Source organism: Mustela nivalis (assembly GCF_964662115.1).
Source record: "Mustela nivalis genome assembly, chromosome: 6".
NCBI lineage: Eukaryota > Metazoa > Chordata > Mammalia > Carnivora > Mustelidae > Mustela > Mustela nivalis.
The window spans coordinates 30882012-30903181 of NC_139025.1; the positions used below are offsets into that span (position 1 = coordinate 30882012).

General features: G+C 52.0%; 1 protein-coding gene across 3 annotated transcripts in view; it reads left to right on the plus strand.

The window, feature by feature from the left end:
* Window positions 1-21170, plus strand: part of SLC24A4 (solute carrier family 24 member 4) — a 167485-nt gene that overhangs the window by 97001 nt on the left and 49314 nt on the right. The window contains exons 1-9 of one of the 3 annotated variants that reach the window (XM_082733960.1): window positions 3215-3351; window positions 6584-6660; window positions 9939-10013; window positions 12436-12520; window positions 13056-13159; window positions 13939-14013; window positions 16827-16852; window positions 18586-18639; window positions 20160-20302. In XM_082733960.1, the coding sequence (XP_082590086.1) occupies window positions 3339-3351; window positions 6584-6660; window positions 9939-10013; window positions 12436-12520; window positions 13056-13159; window positions 13939-14013; window positions 16827-16852; window positions 18586-18639; window positions 20160-20302 (652 nt within the window). In that variant the 5' untranslated portion in view covers window positions 3215-3338. Of the gene's footprint in view, window positions 1-3214; window positions 3352-6583; window positions 6661-9938; window positions 10014-12435; window positions 12521-13055; window positions 13160-13938; window positions 14014-16826; window positions 16853-18585; window positions 18640-20159; window positions 20303-21170 lie in introns of those variants that run through there. The other 2 variants (XM_082733958.1, XM_082733959.1) reach the window with 2 other exon arrangements.

The following is a 21170-nucleotide window of genomic DNA, read 5'->3' on the forward strand; positions in this document are numbered from 1 at the left end:
GAGGAACTCCTCTGCCTCTTGTCCTTCCTCCTAGTCTCCTAGGTTGGCAGAACCTACTTCTCATGCAGAGCCCCAGCTTCAAGGTTGTCCAGACTCCACAGAACAGGGAACAGAGCTGGTATGTGTGACCGTGTAATGCCTAGCCTCGTGCACTGTACTGGTGTCCCTGATGGGAAGGCTCATGGAAGCGGGGTGCCGGTTAGCCCTGTCCACCCATCACAGAGCATGGGGGAGGAGGAGGAACAGACACCAGGATTTCTTTCATGCAAACCAACATGGATGGTGGACCACTCATTGGGGACAGGTTTCAGGTATTTCGAGGATGGTGAAGGTGTGACATTTAGTTGGTAGCTGGGTGGGTTAGGTCTTGAACTTGGGAAAGATTGGGATTTGGAAGAAGTCTGCAGAGATTAGGAAGTCAAAACCAAGATCATGTGGGGAAGGTGCATAGATGGAGAGAAGAGGGCTTGGGGAAGAGCTCTGTGAGTCACAGTATTTGGGGTTCCATGAGGGAGGGGCCTCTAAAGGCCACTGGGCAAGTGAGGAGAGTGGGGGAGTCCAAGAAACTAAGAGAGAACATCGTGTGGAGGTGGGATGACACAGCAACATGGGTGAATATTGATGTGTTTTGTCCAGTGAAAAAGGCCAGAAGAGACCAGAAGGCAAGGCAGCATCTTGTATGATTCCATTGATATGACATCTTGGGAAAGGCAAGCTGTAGGGAAAGAAAACACACCAGTGGTGGCTAGGAGTTGGGGTGCAGAGGGGCATTGATTGCAAAAAGCACAAGGGAATTTTGGGGGTGATGGAATGTTCTGTCTTGGGATGTGATGGGTGGCTTTCAAGACCCATGGGAGTGTATGTCCCAAAGAATGAATTCTATATATAACTTGGGTCAGTGGGTGGGTGGATATATTGCTGATTCATTCATATGTTCATACATCCATAAACAGGAAGTGATCAGTTTTATTAAATGTTTCAGGTAGGTTGAGGAGAGGAGTGACAGGTTTTCCCAGATCCACGGAGTAATGGACAAGACCTCTGCCAGGCTGGGCCACGGACTGTCAGCAGAATTGGCCTATGGCCTGCATGTGCAGCCCTCTTTTCAAAAGCACAACGTCTTGCCCTGGCCCTTAGAGCTTCAGGAGGACAGAGCCTGTCCTTGGATCAAGAAGGCATTTGTCCCAATGTGTCTCTGTTTCAGATAACATGCTCTGAGATAAAGAGCCCGGCGTTGGCTGGGCAAATCCAGCTTCTCAGGTCCTCCATTTCCTCTTCCAAGAGAATGGCGATGTGGGACCGATGTGGCTGATGGAAGGGGCTTTGAAAGATTTGTAATGCCTTCTTCAAGACTTGATGTGGGTGCCCCACTCTCCATGGGTTTCCTGCTCACGCCCCCTCGGGTCAGTAACCTGCCTGGCTGGCTTCCCTCACCACCATCCCTGCAAGCTTCTCACTGTCTCTCAATCATTTGCTTACTTGTCCTACTGCCTCCAGCCCCTTGTGGCCCATCTGCGACACTCGTAGTAAATGCTTGTGCCTGGCGCACGGTGATGCTCGAGAAGTATGTATTGATCTATATGCTTTCAGGGTCAGGGTATTTGCCATCTCAACATCCTGCTGTTCTCTGGATGACTTTGGCTTTCTCTGAAAGTCAAGTCACCCTCCGAGAGGAAGAGCGCCAAGCCCACAGGTGCCTCAGGCTCCCGTCTGCCCTTTCCCAGAAGGCCCGACACCTATTAGCAAATACTTGTTGAACAAATTAATACATTTTGAAAATGAGCAGCGATGTTGGCAGAAGTACGGAGCCTTGAAAGGGCAAGACTGACTCAGGGATTCTGAAATACAATGGCATCATCCGTGTAAGTTTGTCAACAGAAAAGGTCAAGTGTGCCCCAGGGGTCTCGTTTATAGGGTGTTAGCCTGGTAGCTGGTGGTGGAGAGGGGGGTTGCAGGTGCTTCTGTTCCCATGGGCCTTACAGTTTGCCCTCTGATGTCCAGGAAGGCACCTGGTGGGAAAGATACCCCCCCACACACACATATATACATGCACACACAGCTCCCACCTGCCCACACACAGTAGAGTTGGATGAATGGGAGGGAGGCCGACATCTGAGGTATAAGCAGAAGGATGTGTTCAGAACCACAAGTAATGGAGAAGCTGGTTCTGGGCACCAAAGTCCAAAGGAGAGAATCTTAAAAGGGAGGTGGGCAGAGGCTGCTGTGTCTTTGGCAACTGTCCTTCCCCTCCTCTTCCCTGGGCTCCCCCCACCCCCATCCCCCAGTGTCAGGGTGCTGGGATCATCCCTAGTTTCCACCTGCAGATGCATCTCTTCCCTTTCCCCACACCCACCCCTGCCAGATTTCTGCAGCTTAAAGGCTCAGGCATGACCTCAAAAGCCGTGCGTGCCTGCCCCCTTGATTCCTCTGGTGAGGATTTGAGCAGACCGAGTGGCTCGGCCCCTTGCAGCCGTGCAAGCATCGTGCCCTTGAACATGGCCCAGGGGTTCCTGATCCCAGCAAGCCCAGGAGGAGAGTTTTTCTCAGGAAGCTGGGATTAAGCGGACCCAGCATCCAGATCCTGGTCTGATCTCATGCACTGTCTCCTGCTCTTCCCCCACTAAGCTGGTTTTGTCTCCCCTTTTGCTTTCACAAACCTAAGGCTCAGCCCCGGAGCTACGGCAACAGCCTTGCGTCAAGGGTAGGGTCTGTAGGACAGCTGCCTAACAGGCTGAGTGCTGAGCGTCCTTTAACCCTTACAGCAGCCGGTTGGCCGGGTGCGGGGGTGGGGGGGCAGGCTCTGCAGTGATCCTCTCTTAGAGACAAGAGGACAGCCTTAGAGGTGTTAAGCGGCTTGCAAAGGTCCTGCAAGTAACACACGAGGGGCAGAGGCCCTTCCTGGACCCTGCCAGCTGCTTCTAGAACCCGTGTACTGAGCAGCTCCATACACTGTGTGTGTGGTTTTGAAGTTGCTGCTGTTGGTGACAGAGCTGGGATGGACAGCATTCCTGCTGGGTGTGCTCCATGGCCTGTACCCCAGATGTCAGTTTCTAGAAGATTTGATTCCTGAACCAGGAAGCAGACTGGTCTCTGCTACCAGCTGCCAACTGGGAAGGGCAGTATAGCCATTATGACCTGTAGCAACCACACAGACACAGTGACCATTCTACCAGCTCACGTGGCAGCAGGGTGCCACTGAAGAAATGGAGGGACAGACTCAGCAGGGTCCCGAAAGCTTGTGAGTCGTTGTGCCAAGACTCTAGTTCAGGTCTTCTTTCCCGCTTTGCCATGGGATGTCCCTCTGTGTGAGAGACAGCCCCTAATGCCAAACAAGGAACATGGGGTCCCACGGTGAGTCCAGGCTTCTATAGCTGGGGTCCCTGAGCTGGTTGCTTTCCCCTCTGAGTCTCACAGCGTTGGACATTTATGGCTGCAGGACCTGCCTCATGGGTTCGGGATATTTCCAGAAGACTCGGGTGGGTACAGAGGTCAATGGGTCATGGGCAGCTGATAGCTTTGCTGGTAACTCTGTCTTGGCTGGCAAAATTAATTCCTGGATGGCTTGCCCTCCCCTCTGCCACCATCCAGTTTCTATGCAGGGTTACAAAGCAAGCTTGGTACAGTGGCTGAACCAGTAGAAGCCTGCTCCTACCAAGGACAAAGCCATTTATCATCCATATCTCTCCCCTGCTGGAGCCCAGATGATACGTCCTCACAGCAGAAATGCACATTACTTTCTTCTAATTTTCAAAAGAATTCCCAGGATTGAATAAATCAGCATCTCTCAGCCCACTGTCTTGGAGAATCAGGAACCATCTCTAATTTTCAGGGCAGAAGCATCTATTGATCTGCCTTGAAATACCCCAGACTGTTGGATTTCTCCTGGAAAAATGTCCAGCCCCAGGAATGCCAAGCATCCCCCCCCCCTTATAATGAGCATCTCTGAGCCCACAGACCTGGGAGCAGGTCCCCGCTCTTGAAATGACAGCAGTGGTTCTATTAAAGAATTTTGATTACAGGAAAAAAATAAGTGAAAGAATCCATATTTCATTAAAGTTGCTTGTTTTAAAGTGGGAACGTTTTCTGGGTGTCTGGGGAAGCTGATGTTTTCTAGGCCTTGCGGGAGAATCTAGTCTTAGAAAACAAGATTTTCCACGTAAGGGAGAAAATCATCACTCTCAGAGCTGAAGGCCAAATTGTATTTACAGAGAAAGGATTTTTTTTTTTTTTTTGTCCTGGAAGTTTCTTTGCGAGCCTTTATGGAGCACCCACCATGAAGCTGTTGTCCTTTTTAGGTGTTTAAGCGGTTTGTGAGGGTAATAAGAGCATCCTAATAGGATGAGAGGATATAGACGGGCATTTTTATTCGTATTTTAACATTTTTTAGTTCAATCAACTGTTAAAGTGTTTTGGGAACCCACTGCAGTGTCAGGCCTGGCTAAGGCACAGAGGATGTAATAATACAGGGCAGTGTGGATCCCTGCCTTCCAGAAGCTTCCATTCTAGCTGATGGGATGAAGACGTGGGGCTCTGGGAGTGTCCAACTGAGGACTTGCATAAATGACTTCAGTCATCTCATCCATCGGTCATCTCGAAGGAGGGAGTGAGGTGAGAAGGAATTATTCCTTCATTCCCTGTGAACTTCCTGAGGCCAAGAAGCAAATAAGTTGCTCAGATCCCTCGGGAGTGTTAGGGGTGATACCATAGAATCTGAGTGTGTGATTCCTAATGCAGAAGGCTCTGCATGTCACAGAGCCACCCACTGTCTAGGATGATGAAAGCCCATAACAGGTACCCACCCCAACAGGAGCATTCTTGGGGCCAAAGGAGGGACTGTGACGTGGAACTCGATGACCCAAGATGGCGGTGTGCCAGTGGTAGCCTCTCTCCCTTTGATCATGTTCCCTGTGTGTGTGGTTCTGCCGAGAGTATATCCAACTAGGGGAACGGCAGTTTTTCCTCCTTGTGCCAGCACTGCCATCCCCAACCCAGCCGATGTCACTTGACCACTTTGGGGATCTTGAGATGGATCTTCTTCCATCATGGGTGGAAGGAGAGGTTGAGAGGCGGAGTCAGTGGGCCTGGGCGGAGCTAGAAGTGCCTTGCCGGAGAACACCTGTCCCTGAGCTCTGGGAGGGTAGACGGGACCAGAAATGACTCTGGTGTGAGAGGATTCTGACTTGGCAGTGGCCAGAGAATCATATTGCAGAATCCTGGGAGGGCACATCTGAAATTCGCCACAGGCGTGAAATGTTTGAAAAAGTGAGGCATATTATTAAGGTCCATCTTACCATTTTACTGATGGTGAAACTGAGGTACAGGGAGGTTAAGGAACTGTCCGTGTAGACACGGCTGTGAACATTCGAGGCAAGATCTGAACCTCATGGCAGTGTGAGTACAGAGAACCTGCCCTCCCAAGCGGGACTGACCGTCTCCAGCCTCTGCCTGACTGCCAACGGGACTGTGTTTGTAGCAGATCCAAGTGGGGGTTGAAGCCACTGGGGACCCAGCTGTCTGCTGGGAATGTCATCACAATCCTCGGACAAAGCGAGGAACCATCCCCTGATTTCTCTTTTTGGTGTATTTTGACATTTTTCTACTTTGTTTTCCTCTAACATCTTTATTGATATAGAACTCCCATACCATACAACTTATCTATTTAAGGTATATAATTGGGTGACTTTTAGGGTGTTGGTAGTTGGGCAAACATCATCACAATTTTAGGACAATTTCATAAACCCCGGAAGAAACCCTGCACCCTTTAACAGTTATCCCCCAAACCATTCTGCTTTCCAGCCCTAGGCGACCACTAATCTACCTCAGTTTCTCTAGATTTGCCTCTTCTGGAATTTTATATTAATGGAAACTTACAATATGTGGTCCCGCGGGATGGAGTCCTCTCAGCATCACGTTTTCGTCTGTGAGGTTCCATGCATCCGTGCTTTGTCTTTGTATGGCTGAATATTCCCTTGTATGGGAATATTCCACATTTGGAATAGACCACATTTTATTTACCCATTTATTCACTGATGGGTGTTTGGGTTGATTCCATATTTTGGTGCTTATGAATAATACTGCCATGAACATCCCCGTACAAATTTTGTGTGGACATGTTCTCACTTCTCTTGGGCAGATACTGGGGACTAGACTCGCTGTGTTGTGTTGTAACTCGATGTTCAACCTTTTGAGAACTGCCAGACTGTCCTGCCACAGTGGCTGTACCCCCTGACCAGTTATGAGGGTTCCAACCACTCTGTGTCCTTGCTAATATTTGTTATTATCTCTCTTGGCCATCCTAGTGGGTAGGAAGTGTTTCATATGTTTTTAAAAAATTGCAAGGGATATGTTAAATTAGGTCAATTCCAAGTTTCTAGAGCATCTGTGGATAATTCGGTACTCAGCAATGTTTTCCGAAGAGCGCGGGCATGCTGTGGACGTGGGAGCTGTAGCTGGCTGGCCCCCTCCTGGGGTAGCTGAAAGCCTAGCAGGTTCTCCAGATCCACAGGGGACTCTCACGCTGCCAGTGAGGCCATCACGGGACCCACTGATAACTAACCCCCTGCTGTGTCCTCTTGTCTTCCAGCGATTCACGAGTTCCCCACAGACCTGTTCTCCAACAAGGAGCGACAACACGGAGCTGTCCTGCTGCATATCCTCGGTGTAAGTGGCCTGGGTGGGATAGGCTATTCCTACACCTCAGGCAGCCAGAGCGTGTCTGCAGAGCACGGACAAGCCATAGCACGTCAAAGATGTCCCTTCCTTGTAAGATGACATCTGGGAGAACAGGTGCTGGACCCATTTTAACCACAAAAAACCAGAGTCTTAAAGATGTCGGGTGACTGGCTCTGTGTTGCCCAGCAAGTGACCCCAGAGCCAAGACAAGACTCCCAAGTCTTCCTGGGCCCCATTTTCTGCTTTCCTGAAAAGGGAGCGACAGCATCTTTCCTAGCCATGCGAAAATATTCCCAGCCATGCGTGAGTGTGAGTAAAGTGCACTAGACATTGCACAACAGATAAGAAGTGCTCTGTGCACGCTTGCTGCCACAATTCCCATGATCCTCCACTCCCACTCCACATCTCACCACCTTGACATAACCATAGTTTAAAACTTCGGCGCACCCTTTCTCAAATTTCCCTCTGTCTTCAGATGAGACTTGATGACAATGGTGGAATCCTCAGACACCAATTTAAAAAGGACTAGCGGGTCCAAACCTCAAGTACAGGCAAATGTTGCTCTTCTCTGACAAGAGTAAGCAAACTGCAGCCTGAAGCCGTGGCTGTTGTTTGTAAATAAAGTTTTATTTGAATATGGCCCTTCCCATCGTTTCTGTATTCTCTGTGGCTGCTTTTGTGCTTCAGTCCCAAAGTAGGTATAATACAGTGACATGGTCCACAAAGCCAAAAATATTTACTGTCTGTCCCGTTGCAGAAAAGGTTCGCCAGTCCTTTTGTATGGTGTAGAGAAACGAAAGTGCTCGCGATTTGCTTTTCCGCTTGGGACACGGCAGATTTTTCTTTAATTAGGTTCCCTGACCACCCAGCACTATTTGCTTCTATAAGCCCCACCAAGTATTAGCCTTTGCAAGAGAGAATTCAGAAAGCGAAAGCTGGGATTCTTGCGGAGCGAGTAGCCCCCTGAGAATGATGAATGAGTGAAGTTTTAATTAACAGGATAAACCGTTAATGACAGTGAAAGTTGTAGGCAAATATTGGATGACAGGCCTGTGTATTTCCGTAAGAGAGTTATTATCTTTCTAGTTCCCCTGGCTTTCCCACGCCCTCCTCTTTCACTGAGAGGCTGTGGGTTTGGCAAATTAATCCCATAGTTCTAGGGCTCTGCCTCAGCAAAGTCTTGGCATTGCTAAGACAAAACCTTCTCTCCCGAACCTGAAAACACCTCAGGGTTTTTGCAGGAGCCTTTAGAGCAGACATGAGCCAAACGATGGTTAGAGGACCAAATCTAGCCTACCTCCTGATTTTTATAAATAAAGTTTTATTGGAATCCAGCCACACACACACACCATGTTCTATTCTACAGGCACAGAATCATTGTGACAGAGACTGTGTGACCTGTCAAGACCGAAATATTTACTGTCTGACTGTTTCAGAAAAACCTTGCTGACACCTTCTTTAAGAGAAAGACAAGGCGCAAGCTTTGGAGCCAGTTTTTTTGTTGTTGTTGTTGTTTTGTTTTGTTTTTTAAAGATTTTATTTATTTATTTGACAGCGGGAGAGAGATCACAAGTAGGCAGAGAGGCAGGCAGAGAGAGAGGGGGGAAGCAGGCTCCCTGCTGAGCAGAGAGCCCGATGCGGGGCTCGATCCTAGGACCCTGAGATCATGACCTGAGCCGAAGGCAGCGGCTTAACCCACTGAGCCACCCAGGTGCCCCTGGAGCCAGTTTTTGTCTGCAGCGCTAGGAACGTTCTCAAAGCTGCCCAGCCAGAGTGGTGGGGACCAACTTGGCCTCCTTTTCTCTTACGTGTTTCCAAGGCCATCAGGAGAGCTATGCAGCCTCCCCTTCTCCTGGTAGAGGATGTTGTGGAAATTCCTGGGGGTATGAACTCAAGTCTGTATCCTGAGATTTTCACAGCAGGATCTCTCTCCCTTCACCTATAACCCCCATTATTTGTTTCTTTTTGCTTCCCCTCCCCCCACACCAAAAGGTAATGAGTCAGATCCAAGGACAGCCATGCTTGGACTGCAGAAGACACCTGCCTCAGAGGCCTTGGCCACAGCTGATAGATCTTCCAGTCTATTTAATCACAATTCATTGGTGTGCTACTCCAACAACGTCACAGTTGTTTTTGCTGAAGCAGTCCAGCCTTTCCCAGTTTTGTGAACAGAGCATCTGTATCACTTTGTCTTGGAAGAAAGAAATGGTTCCCTCAGCCTTCAGCACAAAGTCCCATCTGTCCATGGGCCCTGGGCATGGCCTGTCCTTCCAACCTCACATCCTCTGTCTTCCATATCACTATCACTCTGGTCTACCTGCATAAGTGACCTTGCTGTTCCTCATGGACATCAAGCTCACTCCTACCTCAGGGCCTTTGCACTGGCCTTTCCCCCAACAGTTACACATTATTTGTCTATTTGCCCCACTAAGGTCAGTTACAGGAGGCAGAGGCATTTCCTGGCAGGTTAGCCATGGATCCCTGATGCCTAGAATAGTGCCTGGCCCATAGGTTGAGTTGAGTGGAAAGATGAACAGGACAGGGATATATAAAACCATGTATATAAAACCACTTGGAAACTACTGATCTGTTCTCACTCTGTCATCAAACAGATGAAGGGACTGAGCCCTGGAAATGTGACTTATCCAAAGGCACATGGCAAATCAGTCCCAGAATAAGCATTAGCATCTGGATGCTTTGTTCCATGAAACTCTATGTGTGAATGGCTTGTGTATTTTAACTTCTGCCACCATTAGGTAGTAACCCAGGAACTGCTGGCTCGCTTGCTCACTGCCATTCATTCCAGCAGCGAGTGGCCGGGTGGTAAGAGGGAAATGGTGCCTTCACTAAAATGAAGGGGGAAGATTGGGATTGTTCTTACTTTAAACTCTTAAACTGGTGATTCTAAATGCTTTCCTTCTTAGCCCTAAGGCTTAGAGCTTGCCTTTTGAGAGCAGCCTGAAATGGTGCAGGGGAGAGAGCTGGTGCTTTGCAAAGAGGAGAAGGAGCCCAAGACCACGTGGCCTGAGCTCTCATCCCCTTTGTTGCCAGCACATTATTTCCCCTCCCTGGGACTCAGTTTCCCCATCTGCTCGTGAGGGAGCAAATCTCTGTGGTGTTGGAATTTTCCTGTGTCTCTCTCTGTGCACCCAGCCTCTGCCTTGGCAGTGTGCGACAGCTGCCTGGTTCGGGACGTGACATCGGGCCAGCCACGCCTCCTCGGCAGCAGGTGCATTTGCTGACCATCTCCCCCATTTCCTCCTCAGGCTCTGTACATGTTCTATGCCTTGGCCATAGTCTGTGATGACTTTTTTGTTCCGTCTCTGGAGAAGATCTGCGAGGTAAGTAGGGGGGAATAGGAGGGACTTGGGATCTCACAGAAAAGCCAGGCTGGGGCTGGGGGGCCTGAGGCAACCAAGGACATGGGACTCGTCAGGGCCAGATGGAGAAGGACCAAGCAGGGAGCACTCTGGTGGTGACGACTGGCCACGCACTTACTGTGGCCACGGCAAAGCCTGGCTTTGACACCCCCAGAGCGGAGTCGGCAGGGGCCATTCTCTCCCTGATTTGGTCTCCCACGTGCCATCGGCGCCCAGGGCCTCTGGTTTCCCAGCAAGCTGTCACTGGTGAAGCTAAACCTGCCCCTTAAGGAGCATTTCCCACAAGCTGCAGGTGGCGGGGACCAGGTGGGGATCCGTGTCTCGGGGGAGGATCCAGAGGCTGAGCAAAGAATGCCCTTTGGTCCAGTGTTTGCAGGCTGACGTTTTCTCCTCCTCGTTGTTTTGTGAGCTTTTGACTTTCTTATCTTCTCTCTTCTCACATGTAAGACTCCAGTGCTGGGGCGCCTGGCTGGCTCAGTCAGTAGAGCGTCTAACTCTTGATCTCAGGGTTGTGAGTTCAAGCCCCTCATGGAGTGTAGAGATTAAAAATAAAATGTTTTTTTAAAAAAATTTTTAAAGGCTCCAGGGTGCCTCTCTGTTCTGCCTTACCCTTGGCCGCTAACCAAGAAAGGATAACTACTTCCGCTTCCAGCACCTACCATGTGCAGACTGCTCTGGACTTTGGTACACTTTGTCCCCCGTGAAATCTCCTACCTGTTTGAAGACATGTCGTTGTTGTGACATCTGCAGCTGGAGGCAGAGCTTGTTCGGGCAGGGGCTTCCTTGCTGCTGAGCACAGAATAGGGCCTCCTGAGGAGCGAAGAATGTGGCAGCAAGGTGCAAAGGCCTTCCCCACCCCCAGTCTCCCCTCGCTCACCTCTCCATCTTCCCCCGACTCAGACTGAACTGTGGGTCAATGAGCGAGTTGAGCCAGAGAAAGAGTATATGGAGAGAATCAGGAGATGGCCTCTGGGGATGGGTGACCAATGCACAGGACAGTGCCCAGTGGAAAGGCCCCTCCAGGTTACCTGTCTCTGTAAGGACACAGACGTGAGCAAAGGGGGATGGGCCTGGCCCTATGGGCAAGTCCCCTGCAAGGGGCTCAGTAAGAGTCATCAAAGGACTGAAGAGCCAAAAGGAGGAATACAATGTGTCTGTTGGGGAGAAGCCTAGGAGGGCTTTATGGAAGAAATGGTATCTGATCTAAACTTCTGAAGTGGTCAGGATTTCTCCAAGCAGAGAGGGCAAGGAAGGGCATTCTAGGAGGAAGGAATAGCTCAGGTGAAGACAGAGCCTTCACCTGAGTTTGTAATGGTTTGTAATGTGCTAGAAGATACCGGAAATGCTCTGAGGGCAGATCATTTTCTGTGGAACCCTCTCCTGATCAATGAGGTCAGGGTGGCCGGGCTTCTGCCCTGGGGGGTCAGTGCTTGACAGAAACCCAGAGCTCCGACCCCTCTGAGGGACTGCTTCCTATAGCAAGGTCAGCAGGGAGATTGTGCTGACCCCAGACTGCCCAGGGTACTTGGGAGGGTGGGTGCAGGAGGAGACTGAGCTCTGCCCAGATGCCTTCTGGGCACCATAGAGTAAGTGTCTTCAAGTTCAGGTTCAGGGAGACCCAGAATCTTCGTGGCTTCTCCCAGCATCCAAAGCCCCCAACAGCATATTCTCGATCAGAGGATGGGCCTCTGTGGCTGGAGCATGGCCTTGCTAAGGAGAGTGTGCCTTATCAGAGATCTAGCCTCATCCCCGGAACTAGGTTGTCTGGGTCTTTGAGTCCGTGAGCAGCCAGGCATCAGGGCTGCCACGGAGAAGATCTTCTGGAATGCAAGGGCCAGACTGTGCCTCTGGGACCTCTAGGTCCCACAGCCCTGAATTGGGCAAGTCTGTGTGGTACCCAAGTTCTGCATGGGCCCTGGAGACGGCTGCTGGCTGAGCGCCACTGTGTCCCAGACTCTGAGTTAGGCACTGGCAATCCAGAGGTAAAAAAGACCAACCTTCACTGTCCAGAGGGGAAGGCACAAGCATAGTCCTCAGACCCTCACTGGGTGGTTTGTGTTTCATTGATTGGAGGACCAGACTCTTCCACCGGTCCAAGGGGAACAGCTGACTCTGGGGGTACAGTTCGAGAGGTGACCTCATTTAGGGGCTTGGCGATTGAGCAGAAAGTGACAGGGGAAGGGGACAGGGGACTTTGGGTGGGGTGGCCCACAGAGTAGCAGGAGGCATGTGCTGAGGGTGCTGGGAGACGACACGGCCAGCCCAGGTGCCCGACTCTGGCCACAGCAGTCCCCCATGCTTGCCATGATCATGGGCGTGTCCGGTGACAGTGTCTGCAGTCCCCACCTCACCGCCTGAGTGTCTATGGTCACTTCTGTTTCAGAAGCTCCATCTGAGTGAAGATGTGGCGGGAGCCACTTTCATGGCCGCAGGAAGCTCGACGCCCGAGCTGTTTGCCTCTGTTATTGGTAAGAAAGGCCCCCAGCAGGGCACCCAGGACCCAGACCCCCACCCCTGACCAGTGAGGGCATTTGTCAGCTCTGAGCCTCTGTTTTCTCAACTGTAGAGCGGGAGAGCTGGGGAGACAGAAAGTAAAGTCGGGTTCCCTGGGGCGTGTGGGAGAGCAAAGGGCGGGTGGGTAGAGGGCTCCTTTTGTGGGGGCAGGATAAAAATGTTCTAGAATGAGATTGTGGTGATGGTTGCACAATTCTGTGACTATACCAAAAAACGGGATTATCATATACTTTGAATGGGTGAGTTTTATGGCATATGAATTAGATCTTGATAAAGCTGTGTTTAAAAAATTTGGGGGGGAGGAATAGAGTTAGCTGGCCACCCAGGACACTTTCTTGTCTCCGGTTCTGCCGACCCCTCAGCCCCACAGGCATGTGATGAGGAGAACGACTCCCTCCGTCCATGGGTTTGGGGACACAGCCCTCCCAGCAGCCCGGGGCGGGCGGGGGCAGGACTGGCACAGGAAGGTCTCTGCCTTTCCTGTTATAGGCGTGTTCATCACCCATGGAGACGTTGGCGTTGGGACCATCGTGGGCTCTGCGGTGTTCAACATCCTGTGTATAATCGGCGTTTGTGGATTATTCGCGGGGCAGGTCAGTGGTTCGTCTCCCTTTGTAGAGTGACCTAGGGACAGCAGCAGGGGAACCTGGGACCTCACCTTGGGTGTGCCCTTGACTGACTGAGACTGAGCAAGTCGGCTTCCCCCTCCAGGCTTGGGTTCTCCCAGGTACAAGTGGCATCTGATATTCTGTCCACATCCAGCACCATCGGATCCGAGGGCAGGACAGGGTTGGCTCTCTTGTCTGGGCCAAGGGTGAGCGTTCACTGAGCAGCAGTAGATGTTTGAAAGGTCCCTCCTGTAACCTTGACCCTGAGCTAGATTCTGGAAATATCTGAGGCCTGCCTTTGGCCTCCTTAGCAAGGAGGTTGAAGCTGGCCTGTCGCTGATACCCCATGACCATCTTCCTGGTCCTCAGGGCTGTTGGGGGCATTACACTCGCCCACCAAGAAGCAGGCTCATGAGTCGGCCCTACCTGGCCAAGCGAGGTAGTTTACCACCAGAAGCTTCCAGCATCTGGCTCTGCCTTGACCCTGGGCTTCTGCTGTGAGACAGGTTGTTACCTCAGAGGAGAGGAAACAGCTAGGCCCTCACTTACAAACACTGTGTACTTTTGTCCTGTTGCCGAAATACAATGGAGAGCACTGGGTGGCCTCGAGCAGCCGGGAGAGGCTTGTTTCCGGTGGCACAGTTAGCAGGAGCTCTGTGGGTGCATCCCTGCCCCTGCGGGGCTCAGGGCTGGTGAGAAAGCTAGTCCCCGCACCACCCCCCATCTCCCCAGCCAGCAGCAGCTGACAGCCCTTTGCTTGGCAGGTGGTCCGTCTGACTTGGTGGGCTGTGTGCCGAGACTCCGTGTACTACACCCTCTCTGTCATCGTGCTCATTGCTGTGAGTTACCCCCTGCCCGTTTCTGTCCCCATCCCCTCTCCACTCTGCCTCCCTCGCCTGAAAACCTCGTGCCTGACACCCTGGTTATGGAGCAAATCCAACAAGCACCTTGAATTCAAAAAGGCCTTAGAAACGTCAGAGCACATGTCCCATGGTCCGTGAAGTTAAGTTCGAGCCCTTTGCTCCTCAGGGGCCCTCAGAGCCTCCGTTAGAGCCCGATGCCTGAGAATTGGAGTTTCTGGGTTCACTGCTTCCCGCAGAGCAGGAGAGAGACCGAGGCTGGCTGGAGGCAGGCAGCACGGGCGGCTGGGGGAACACGGAGTAAGGCAGAAGAGCTGGAACAGGGTTTCTGGAGTCTGTGAGTGTGGGGGAGAGTGACAAGAGATTACCCCCACGATCCCCCGAGGGCTAGTGTGGCATCATGCCTGTGACACTGAAGCACAAGGCACAGGCTACTGCCGAGATGCGTGCCACCCCCAGAGGAGACGTTTCAGTCCAGGTGGTGGCATGAGGGCAGAGGACTGTGGTGTGCCCAGATTTTCTGGAATGTGCCCCAGAGAGTTCCCGACCTCACAAGATCTAGAGCCAACTGTACAGGACAGTCCCATCCCTTGTACGAATTATCTGCGGGTAACAAATTTCCCCCAAACTCTGTAGCTTCAACTAGCAAGTAGTTCTTGCTCTTGTTGTCTGTGAACCAGAGTTCAGGGTTTTGCACAGATGGTGGCCAGGGTACACGACTCCCCCAGTGAGAATCTGCTTTGCTGGGGGAGGGGTCCCCTCGCAGGGCTGCAGATGGGCCTCCTCTGAGGCTTCCTGGCCGCCTGGCTCACCATGCTGTGCTCACCACGCTGACTGGCTGCCCTCAGAGCAGGGGTGAGAACACGGAAGGGAGCCTGTGACCTGATCATGGGGGCTGTAACCCATCGCTTTCGCCACATTCTGTTTGTCAGGAGCTGCCCAGGCCATAGAGACAGGCCCGGCAGCATGAGTGTCAGGCAGGGCATGAGTAGGACCATTTGAGACCACTGGGACCCCTGTCTACACAATCCCGAAAAGGAAAGTCATAGATAAAACAATATACCTATATGCAGTTCAAAAAATTTTTTTAAAAAAAGAATCAAATGATGCCCAAACTATCAAAGACAGAAGTCCTTGATAATAAGAGAGATTACAACTCTCCGTGGTAAGTGCTTCGGCGAGAAGATGCTAGAACCCCAGGTGATATGATCATTACCCCCGAATGGAAGAATCTCTGAGCCTGAAATTGACCTGTGCAGACAGAGGCCGGGTGCTGGGTGGGTCCCTTGGGCCCCGTGGGGGGTGCCGACATTGAAGACCCGATTTTCCAAAATTATAAATGACTCCTGATAAAAATCCTAGGCTGAGCCAAGTCCACCTGTTTCTCCATTTGCTACCTCACTAGGAAATTACATATTTATTACAACTGTGTAAAAGTATTTTGATTTTTACGACACAGTTAAGTTCTGGGTTGAGGTCTTTCCCCCCCGCCCCAACCTCCCGCTGCCACCACATGTCTGAATTTTAGCCAGACATTTAAATAAGAGGTCTTTACGTGTGGGAAAACCTTCTGACAGACTATGTCACATGTTCTAGGCTGGTCATCACCTGCCTGTCCCTGTCTCTAAACAGCCCTCCCCTGGGCTGTAAAAACTAAAAATATCCCCCCCACATGTCCTCACGTTCCCCAGGGGGGCACTGGGCACTGCTCTGTTCAGTGCCACTTCCTCAGAGCCTGGAGCTTGGGGAGCCTCACAGGGATGCTCGGTCAGGATGACACCCCCCCCCCGGAAGTGGCCTCCCCATGGCAGCTCTGGTGCACTGCTCCCGTGACAGCCAGGACAGTGGAGCACCATGGGTCCCTGGCTTCTCCCCACATCCTGTGCAGGCCTTCTTTGTCTCCAAGGCCAGTGGGTGGGTGCAGCCCTTCCAAATTCCCATCCACACTGGGCCTGGCTGGGGTGGTCCCAGGACTCCTCCCCTGGACCTTGGGGCATCGTTCATCTGTGCCTGTGTCCGAGATGCTGGGTAGGGTTGTGGGGCAATGTCCGTGCCCTCTGCAGAAACCGTGGCACCCTCACCATCAGCTTGGGGCTCCCTTCAAATGGTACAAGTGGGTCCGTTGCCCTTAGAATCGCCAAAGAGGTTTCTCTCTTTTTAAGAAAATAATATCCCTTGGAGCATCTGGTGGCTCAGTCGGTTAAGCATCTGCCTTCAGCTCAGGTCATGATCCCAGGGTCCTGGAATAGAGTCCCATGTCGTGCTCCCTGCTCTGCAAGGAGTCTTCTTCTCCCTCGCTCTCTGCCCCTCCCCTCCCCCCCGGCTCGTGCTTTTACTCTCTCTCTCTCTCTCTCAAATAAATACTTAAAAAAAAAAAAAAAGAAAAGAATATCCCTTCCCTTCCACATAGTATCATAGACGGGTAGGAACTATAGGGAGACAGACAGGTAGGGGTCTTTTCAGTTTTTCAGCAAGTCTGTCTTGATTTCAGCAAGTCTGTCCCCTTATTGATGGCAGACCCCCGCCAGGCTGGTGCCACCTGTGACTTGCAGTGTAATGAAATGCAGGCCATTTCTCTCAGGAGGCCACGCTAACACATGCTAACATCTGCTGGGAGGGGTTTCATCCAAGGAAAGGTCACCTGCAGCTGAGAAACCCAGAGATGGAGAGAGGAGCCCAGCTTTGTGTCAAAATAACAAGGCAGTGTGGGTGAGCTCCGAGTGTTTAAGGGTCTATGTGTGCTCTTTTGGAATAAATAATGCCCCCCATCCTTTGTTTCTTTTGCTTTCCAGTTCATATACGATGAAGAAATTGTGTGGTAAGTTTTAAATGTTTGCTTATTATTCATTTTTTTGTTCCTATCCTTCCTTGTTGGGTGTGTTGAATCTTTCTTGAGATTACTACTACAGACATGAGCTAATGCCCTTGGGAAAGTAAAAAGGCATCATTCTAAACAATCACGTCTTTATACTTTCAGAGCGACAACGATTGTTTCCCTCAGTGTTCCTGATCTGCCAAATGAAACATATTATAAAGCTAAAATAATGAAAACGGTACGGCATTTTGGCCCGTGCCAAAATGGACTGTGGAACCAAGAACCCAGTCATGAGGCCCATTTCTTGGCTGGGGGATATGACAGGTGTCACAACAGGCAGTGAGTTAGGGAGAGAGTCTCAGATCCTGCTGGGGAAACTAGGGAGCTGTGCAGAACAAAATAACATCAGATCCCTTCTTCACACCTTATGCAAGAGGAGAATCCAGGTAAATTAATAGATCTCACTGTAGGGGCACCTTGTAGCTCAGTTGGTTAAGCATCGGCCTCCAGCTCAGGTCATGATCTCAGGGTCCAGGGATGAAGCCCCAGGTTGGGCTACCTACTGAGCAAAGGAGTCTGCTTCTCCCTCTCCCTCTGCCCCCCTCTCATGCTCATTCTCTCTCTCTTTCTCAAATAAATAAAATATTTTTAAAAAGCAATATAGATCTTACTGTAAAAAGCAAAGGTAAACAGAATAAAATGTAGGAACTCACCTTAGTGACCTCCAGGTAGGAAATGATGCCTTAATTAAGATACATAAAGCAGAAACTTGAAAGGCTGGCGTTTTCACTGTGTCAGTGTTATATGTCCATAAGCCATAGAGACGTTCTCTTCATGACGGTGATTCAAAGTGGCATCCCATTCTGTGGGACTGTGCTCAGTCCGCTGAGGACATGAGCAGCCGAGGGCTCTGGGCCCAGAGAAACCTGCTCTCGGTCCGCACCTGGCCCTTAACCCACCCAGTGAGCCAGGCAGCCACTCCACATCCAGGGTCTCCTCCTAGATGGACTGGGGGTGGCGGCAGTGGGGTCTTCGCCATCTCACCGCAGCTCTGCTGGGCTGCAGACTCTGCCAGCAGAGGGAGAGTTCCCGAAAACAACCGTAGCTCATGCTTGGCGCATAGTAGGCCTTCAGGACGCATTTGTCAGATAACCAGACAGATTAAGCTGGGTGGCTCCTCAGAGGCTTGTGGTGCCCGTGCGCAGGTGGGTTTGGGCGCTGCACCTGCTGGGCAGTGGGATAAGCGTCCCAGGAAGGCCCCGCCCCTGCGCCCCTCCGGAACCCCGCCCTGCGGGCTCCTGTGCCCGCCCCTTTCTCTCTGCAGTTGTCCAGGCCCCTCCCCACCTGTACCCACAGCCTTTCTGGTCCCCAGCCAGAATCTACGGTGAGCGCACAGGTCTCTTAGGACCAAGTGGGTATGACTCCAGGCTGCTCCCTTCTGTGGGTCCTGGGATGGGGCAGCCCTGGTCCCTCCATTTTCTGGATACCCGTGGAAATGCTACCTGATCCCCGTGGACCCCCATCGCTGAGAAGAACCCACCCTCACCTTCTCTGTCCCCAAGGGGGCTTCAGATGGCAGCTGGCCACAGCCTAGGGTGGCGCCCCTGTTTGCCAGGGCCAGGGCTGGGGAGGGTCAAAGGACATTCTGCCCTGCTCCGCCAGGGCCTCTCTGTCAGCCCCAGACCCCACGGCCACAGGCACCCTGTCCTAACCACAATCTCTCTTCTCTCTTTGAGGTGGGAAGGCCTGGTTCTCATCATCTTGTACGCGTTTTACATTCTGATCATGAAGTAAGTAGCTTTTCTCTTCTCCCTGCTGGGCAGTCTGACGCCTTGTTCCGCTTCCTGCTCTAGCCTTTCGTTAGAGCCCAGACAAAACTGAGGACAGACCTTCCAGCCACTTCCAGCCAGCTCCGGTTCTCTGGGGGTACCCACTGGGGTGCTCAGACACTGGGGGCTCCTGTCCACACCTGGACCAGGGGACCTGGGCTGGTGGGTAGAAGATGGGGCTGTTCAAAAACAGGTGGCCAGCAAGACCTCTTTCCCGGGGGGCTCCTTGCTACCCTGGGGCACCACCCTTTCTCACTGTCACTGTAAATCCCCTCTTCTCAAAGAGCCAGGCTGTCCGGCTTTCACACCAGGCTTTGTACACCGTGGTGTACACCTGTCAGGGGCTCAGCCTGGTGCAACTTCAGGGCACGCCACTCAGGAAAGAAGGTGCAGACCCTGGGTCAGGGTTGGGCTCGCTTGCTGCCTTTGGAAACCGCCTGGCTCAGCGTGATCTCAAAAGTACTAGCGAGGAATATCATTCAGTCCTAACAAGACTAGGATGAGCCTTGTAAACGTGCTAAGGGAAAGCAGCCAGTCACAAAAGGACAAAGACAGTTGATTCCACTTGGGTAAGGGACTCTGGAGAGCCCAATACATAGAGCTAGTAGGTTAGAGATTACCAGGGGTGTGGGGGTGGTTACTGGTTAACTGATGAACGGACACAGACTCGTTTGGGATGCTGCAACCCGACAGTAAATTATGCTGACAGTCACCCGACACGTCCTGGGACTGTGATTAGTGCCAACAAGTTAGACACTTAAAAACGAAAAAGAGTTAAAATAGCAGATTTTTCCACATTTTAAAAAACAACCTCTCTGTGAGCTGAGTCCCCTTCAGGTTTTGTCGTCTTGTCCACATCCCCAGAAAGAGTTAAAAGCAACACTGTAGGAGACTCTGAGTCCCCACATTTATATCAGATGTTTACGGTATTTTGTGCAAATGGGTGATCACCTGTCCGAGTGTGGGAGGCTTGTCGTCACATGAACCACTCGCTCTCTGAGCACCTTCCAGTGAGGTGGGCGGCCTGGGGTCCAAGCTGGAGATGACATCTTCTCTGGGGGGTTTGCCTGGCTGTGAGGGGTGCAAGCTGGACTGCCGGGCAGCCCATGGGAGCAAGACTCATGGCTGTGGGAGGGAAGACCTACCTGGTGACACTTCCTTCGAGCCTGCCTTTGACACTGGCCTGGGACAGGCTTGGGATAGGCATGAGTAGACATGGGTCATGCTCTTGGACCAGAGGTTCCTTATGCCCCCCTCCTCACCCCCTGCCCAGGGAAGCCACTAATAGCCCAGTGGGGCAGGCCTCTGACAGCACGATGTTCTCGGGGTCCTGCCAGGGGACTGTCAGCTCTGCTAAGTGCCCTCCACTCCCCCTCACCGCCTCCACAGGCCACTCCCAGGGCCTTCTGACTGTGTGCATGCGGTGGGGGTGGGGTGCCAGGCATTTCCCTGGGGCTCTGACCTCCTGCCTTAACTTCCAGGTACAATGTGAAGATGCAGGCCTTTTTCACCATCAAACAAAAGACCATTGCCAATGGCAATACTGTCAACAGCGAGCTGGAGGATGGTAATGATTATTGTGATAGTAGCTCTGACGATCCCTCCATGCCGTTGCTGGGGCGAGGTAAGGCTGAGCAGACAGGAGCGGCCCATGCTGTGTCACTGAAACCATCGCCCGTTCTCTCTCTTGCATACACACACACCCCACCTAAATTGTCACTCTCTTACCTTTGGTACTAAGGCCCTAAACAAGGAGATACGGCTCAGACTTGTGTTTGCGTAAAAGGGAGAAGGATGAAGAGAGCCAACAGTCGTGCCCAGGGGACTTTCCCCCAAGCCTCCTGAGGAAGGTTCCAGGCCTGCTGGGCTTCTGCGAAATGCAGCAAATTACCCGTCTGACCCTCGGAAAAGGCCAGTGGCAGGAGTCGGAGGACTTGGGGTGGCAAAGCAGGCTCAGGTCTCCCTGTGATTTCTCACATGCCAGGCCCAGTTCAGGTGGAGAACTCTGTTCTGGAGAGATCTCTGTCTCGTCAACCAGAGGAACGGCAAGGCCTGGGAGGGCAGCCTCAGAGCTGAGCAGGAACAGCCAGACCGGCCCCAGAGAGCCCTGCCTGGGAGCCCTAACCCCAGGGGCGGCCCCCTTGTCTGGGGTTCTGGGCCCCCAGGGAGTGGTAAGGCCTGAACAGGTTTCTGTAATGAGGATCATGGAAAAACAGATGAGCCTGGTATCTCCAGTCCCACCACGGGGTTGGTAAAGGCCTTCTTCACCAGCATGACAGGTGGACAGGCCACGTAAGGGTCTTTATTCCACGTTCCCCGTGGCCCCAGGCGAGCCATGTCCTCTTTCGGGCCACTTTCACTCCTTCACGGGGTCTGTGACAGCCCCGGTGGTCTCGGGGGCTGGTTTGCTCATGTCTGGGACGTGTGGGGGCTGAAATCTGTCCTTCTTGGCCCCTCACTAGTCTTCACTTAGTGGGGCAGATCTGAGTAGG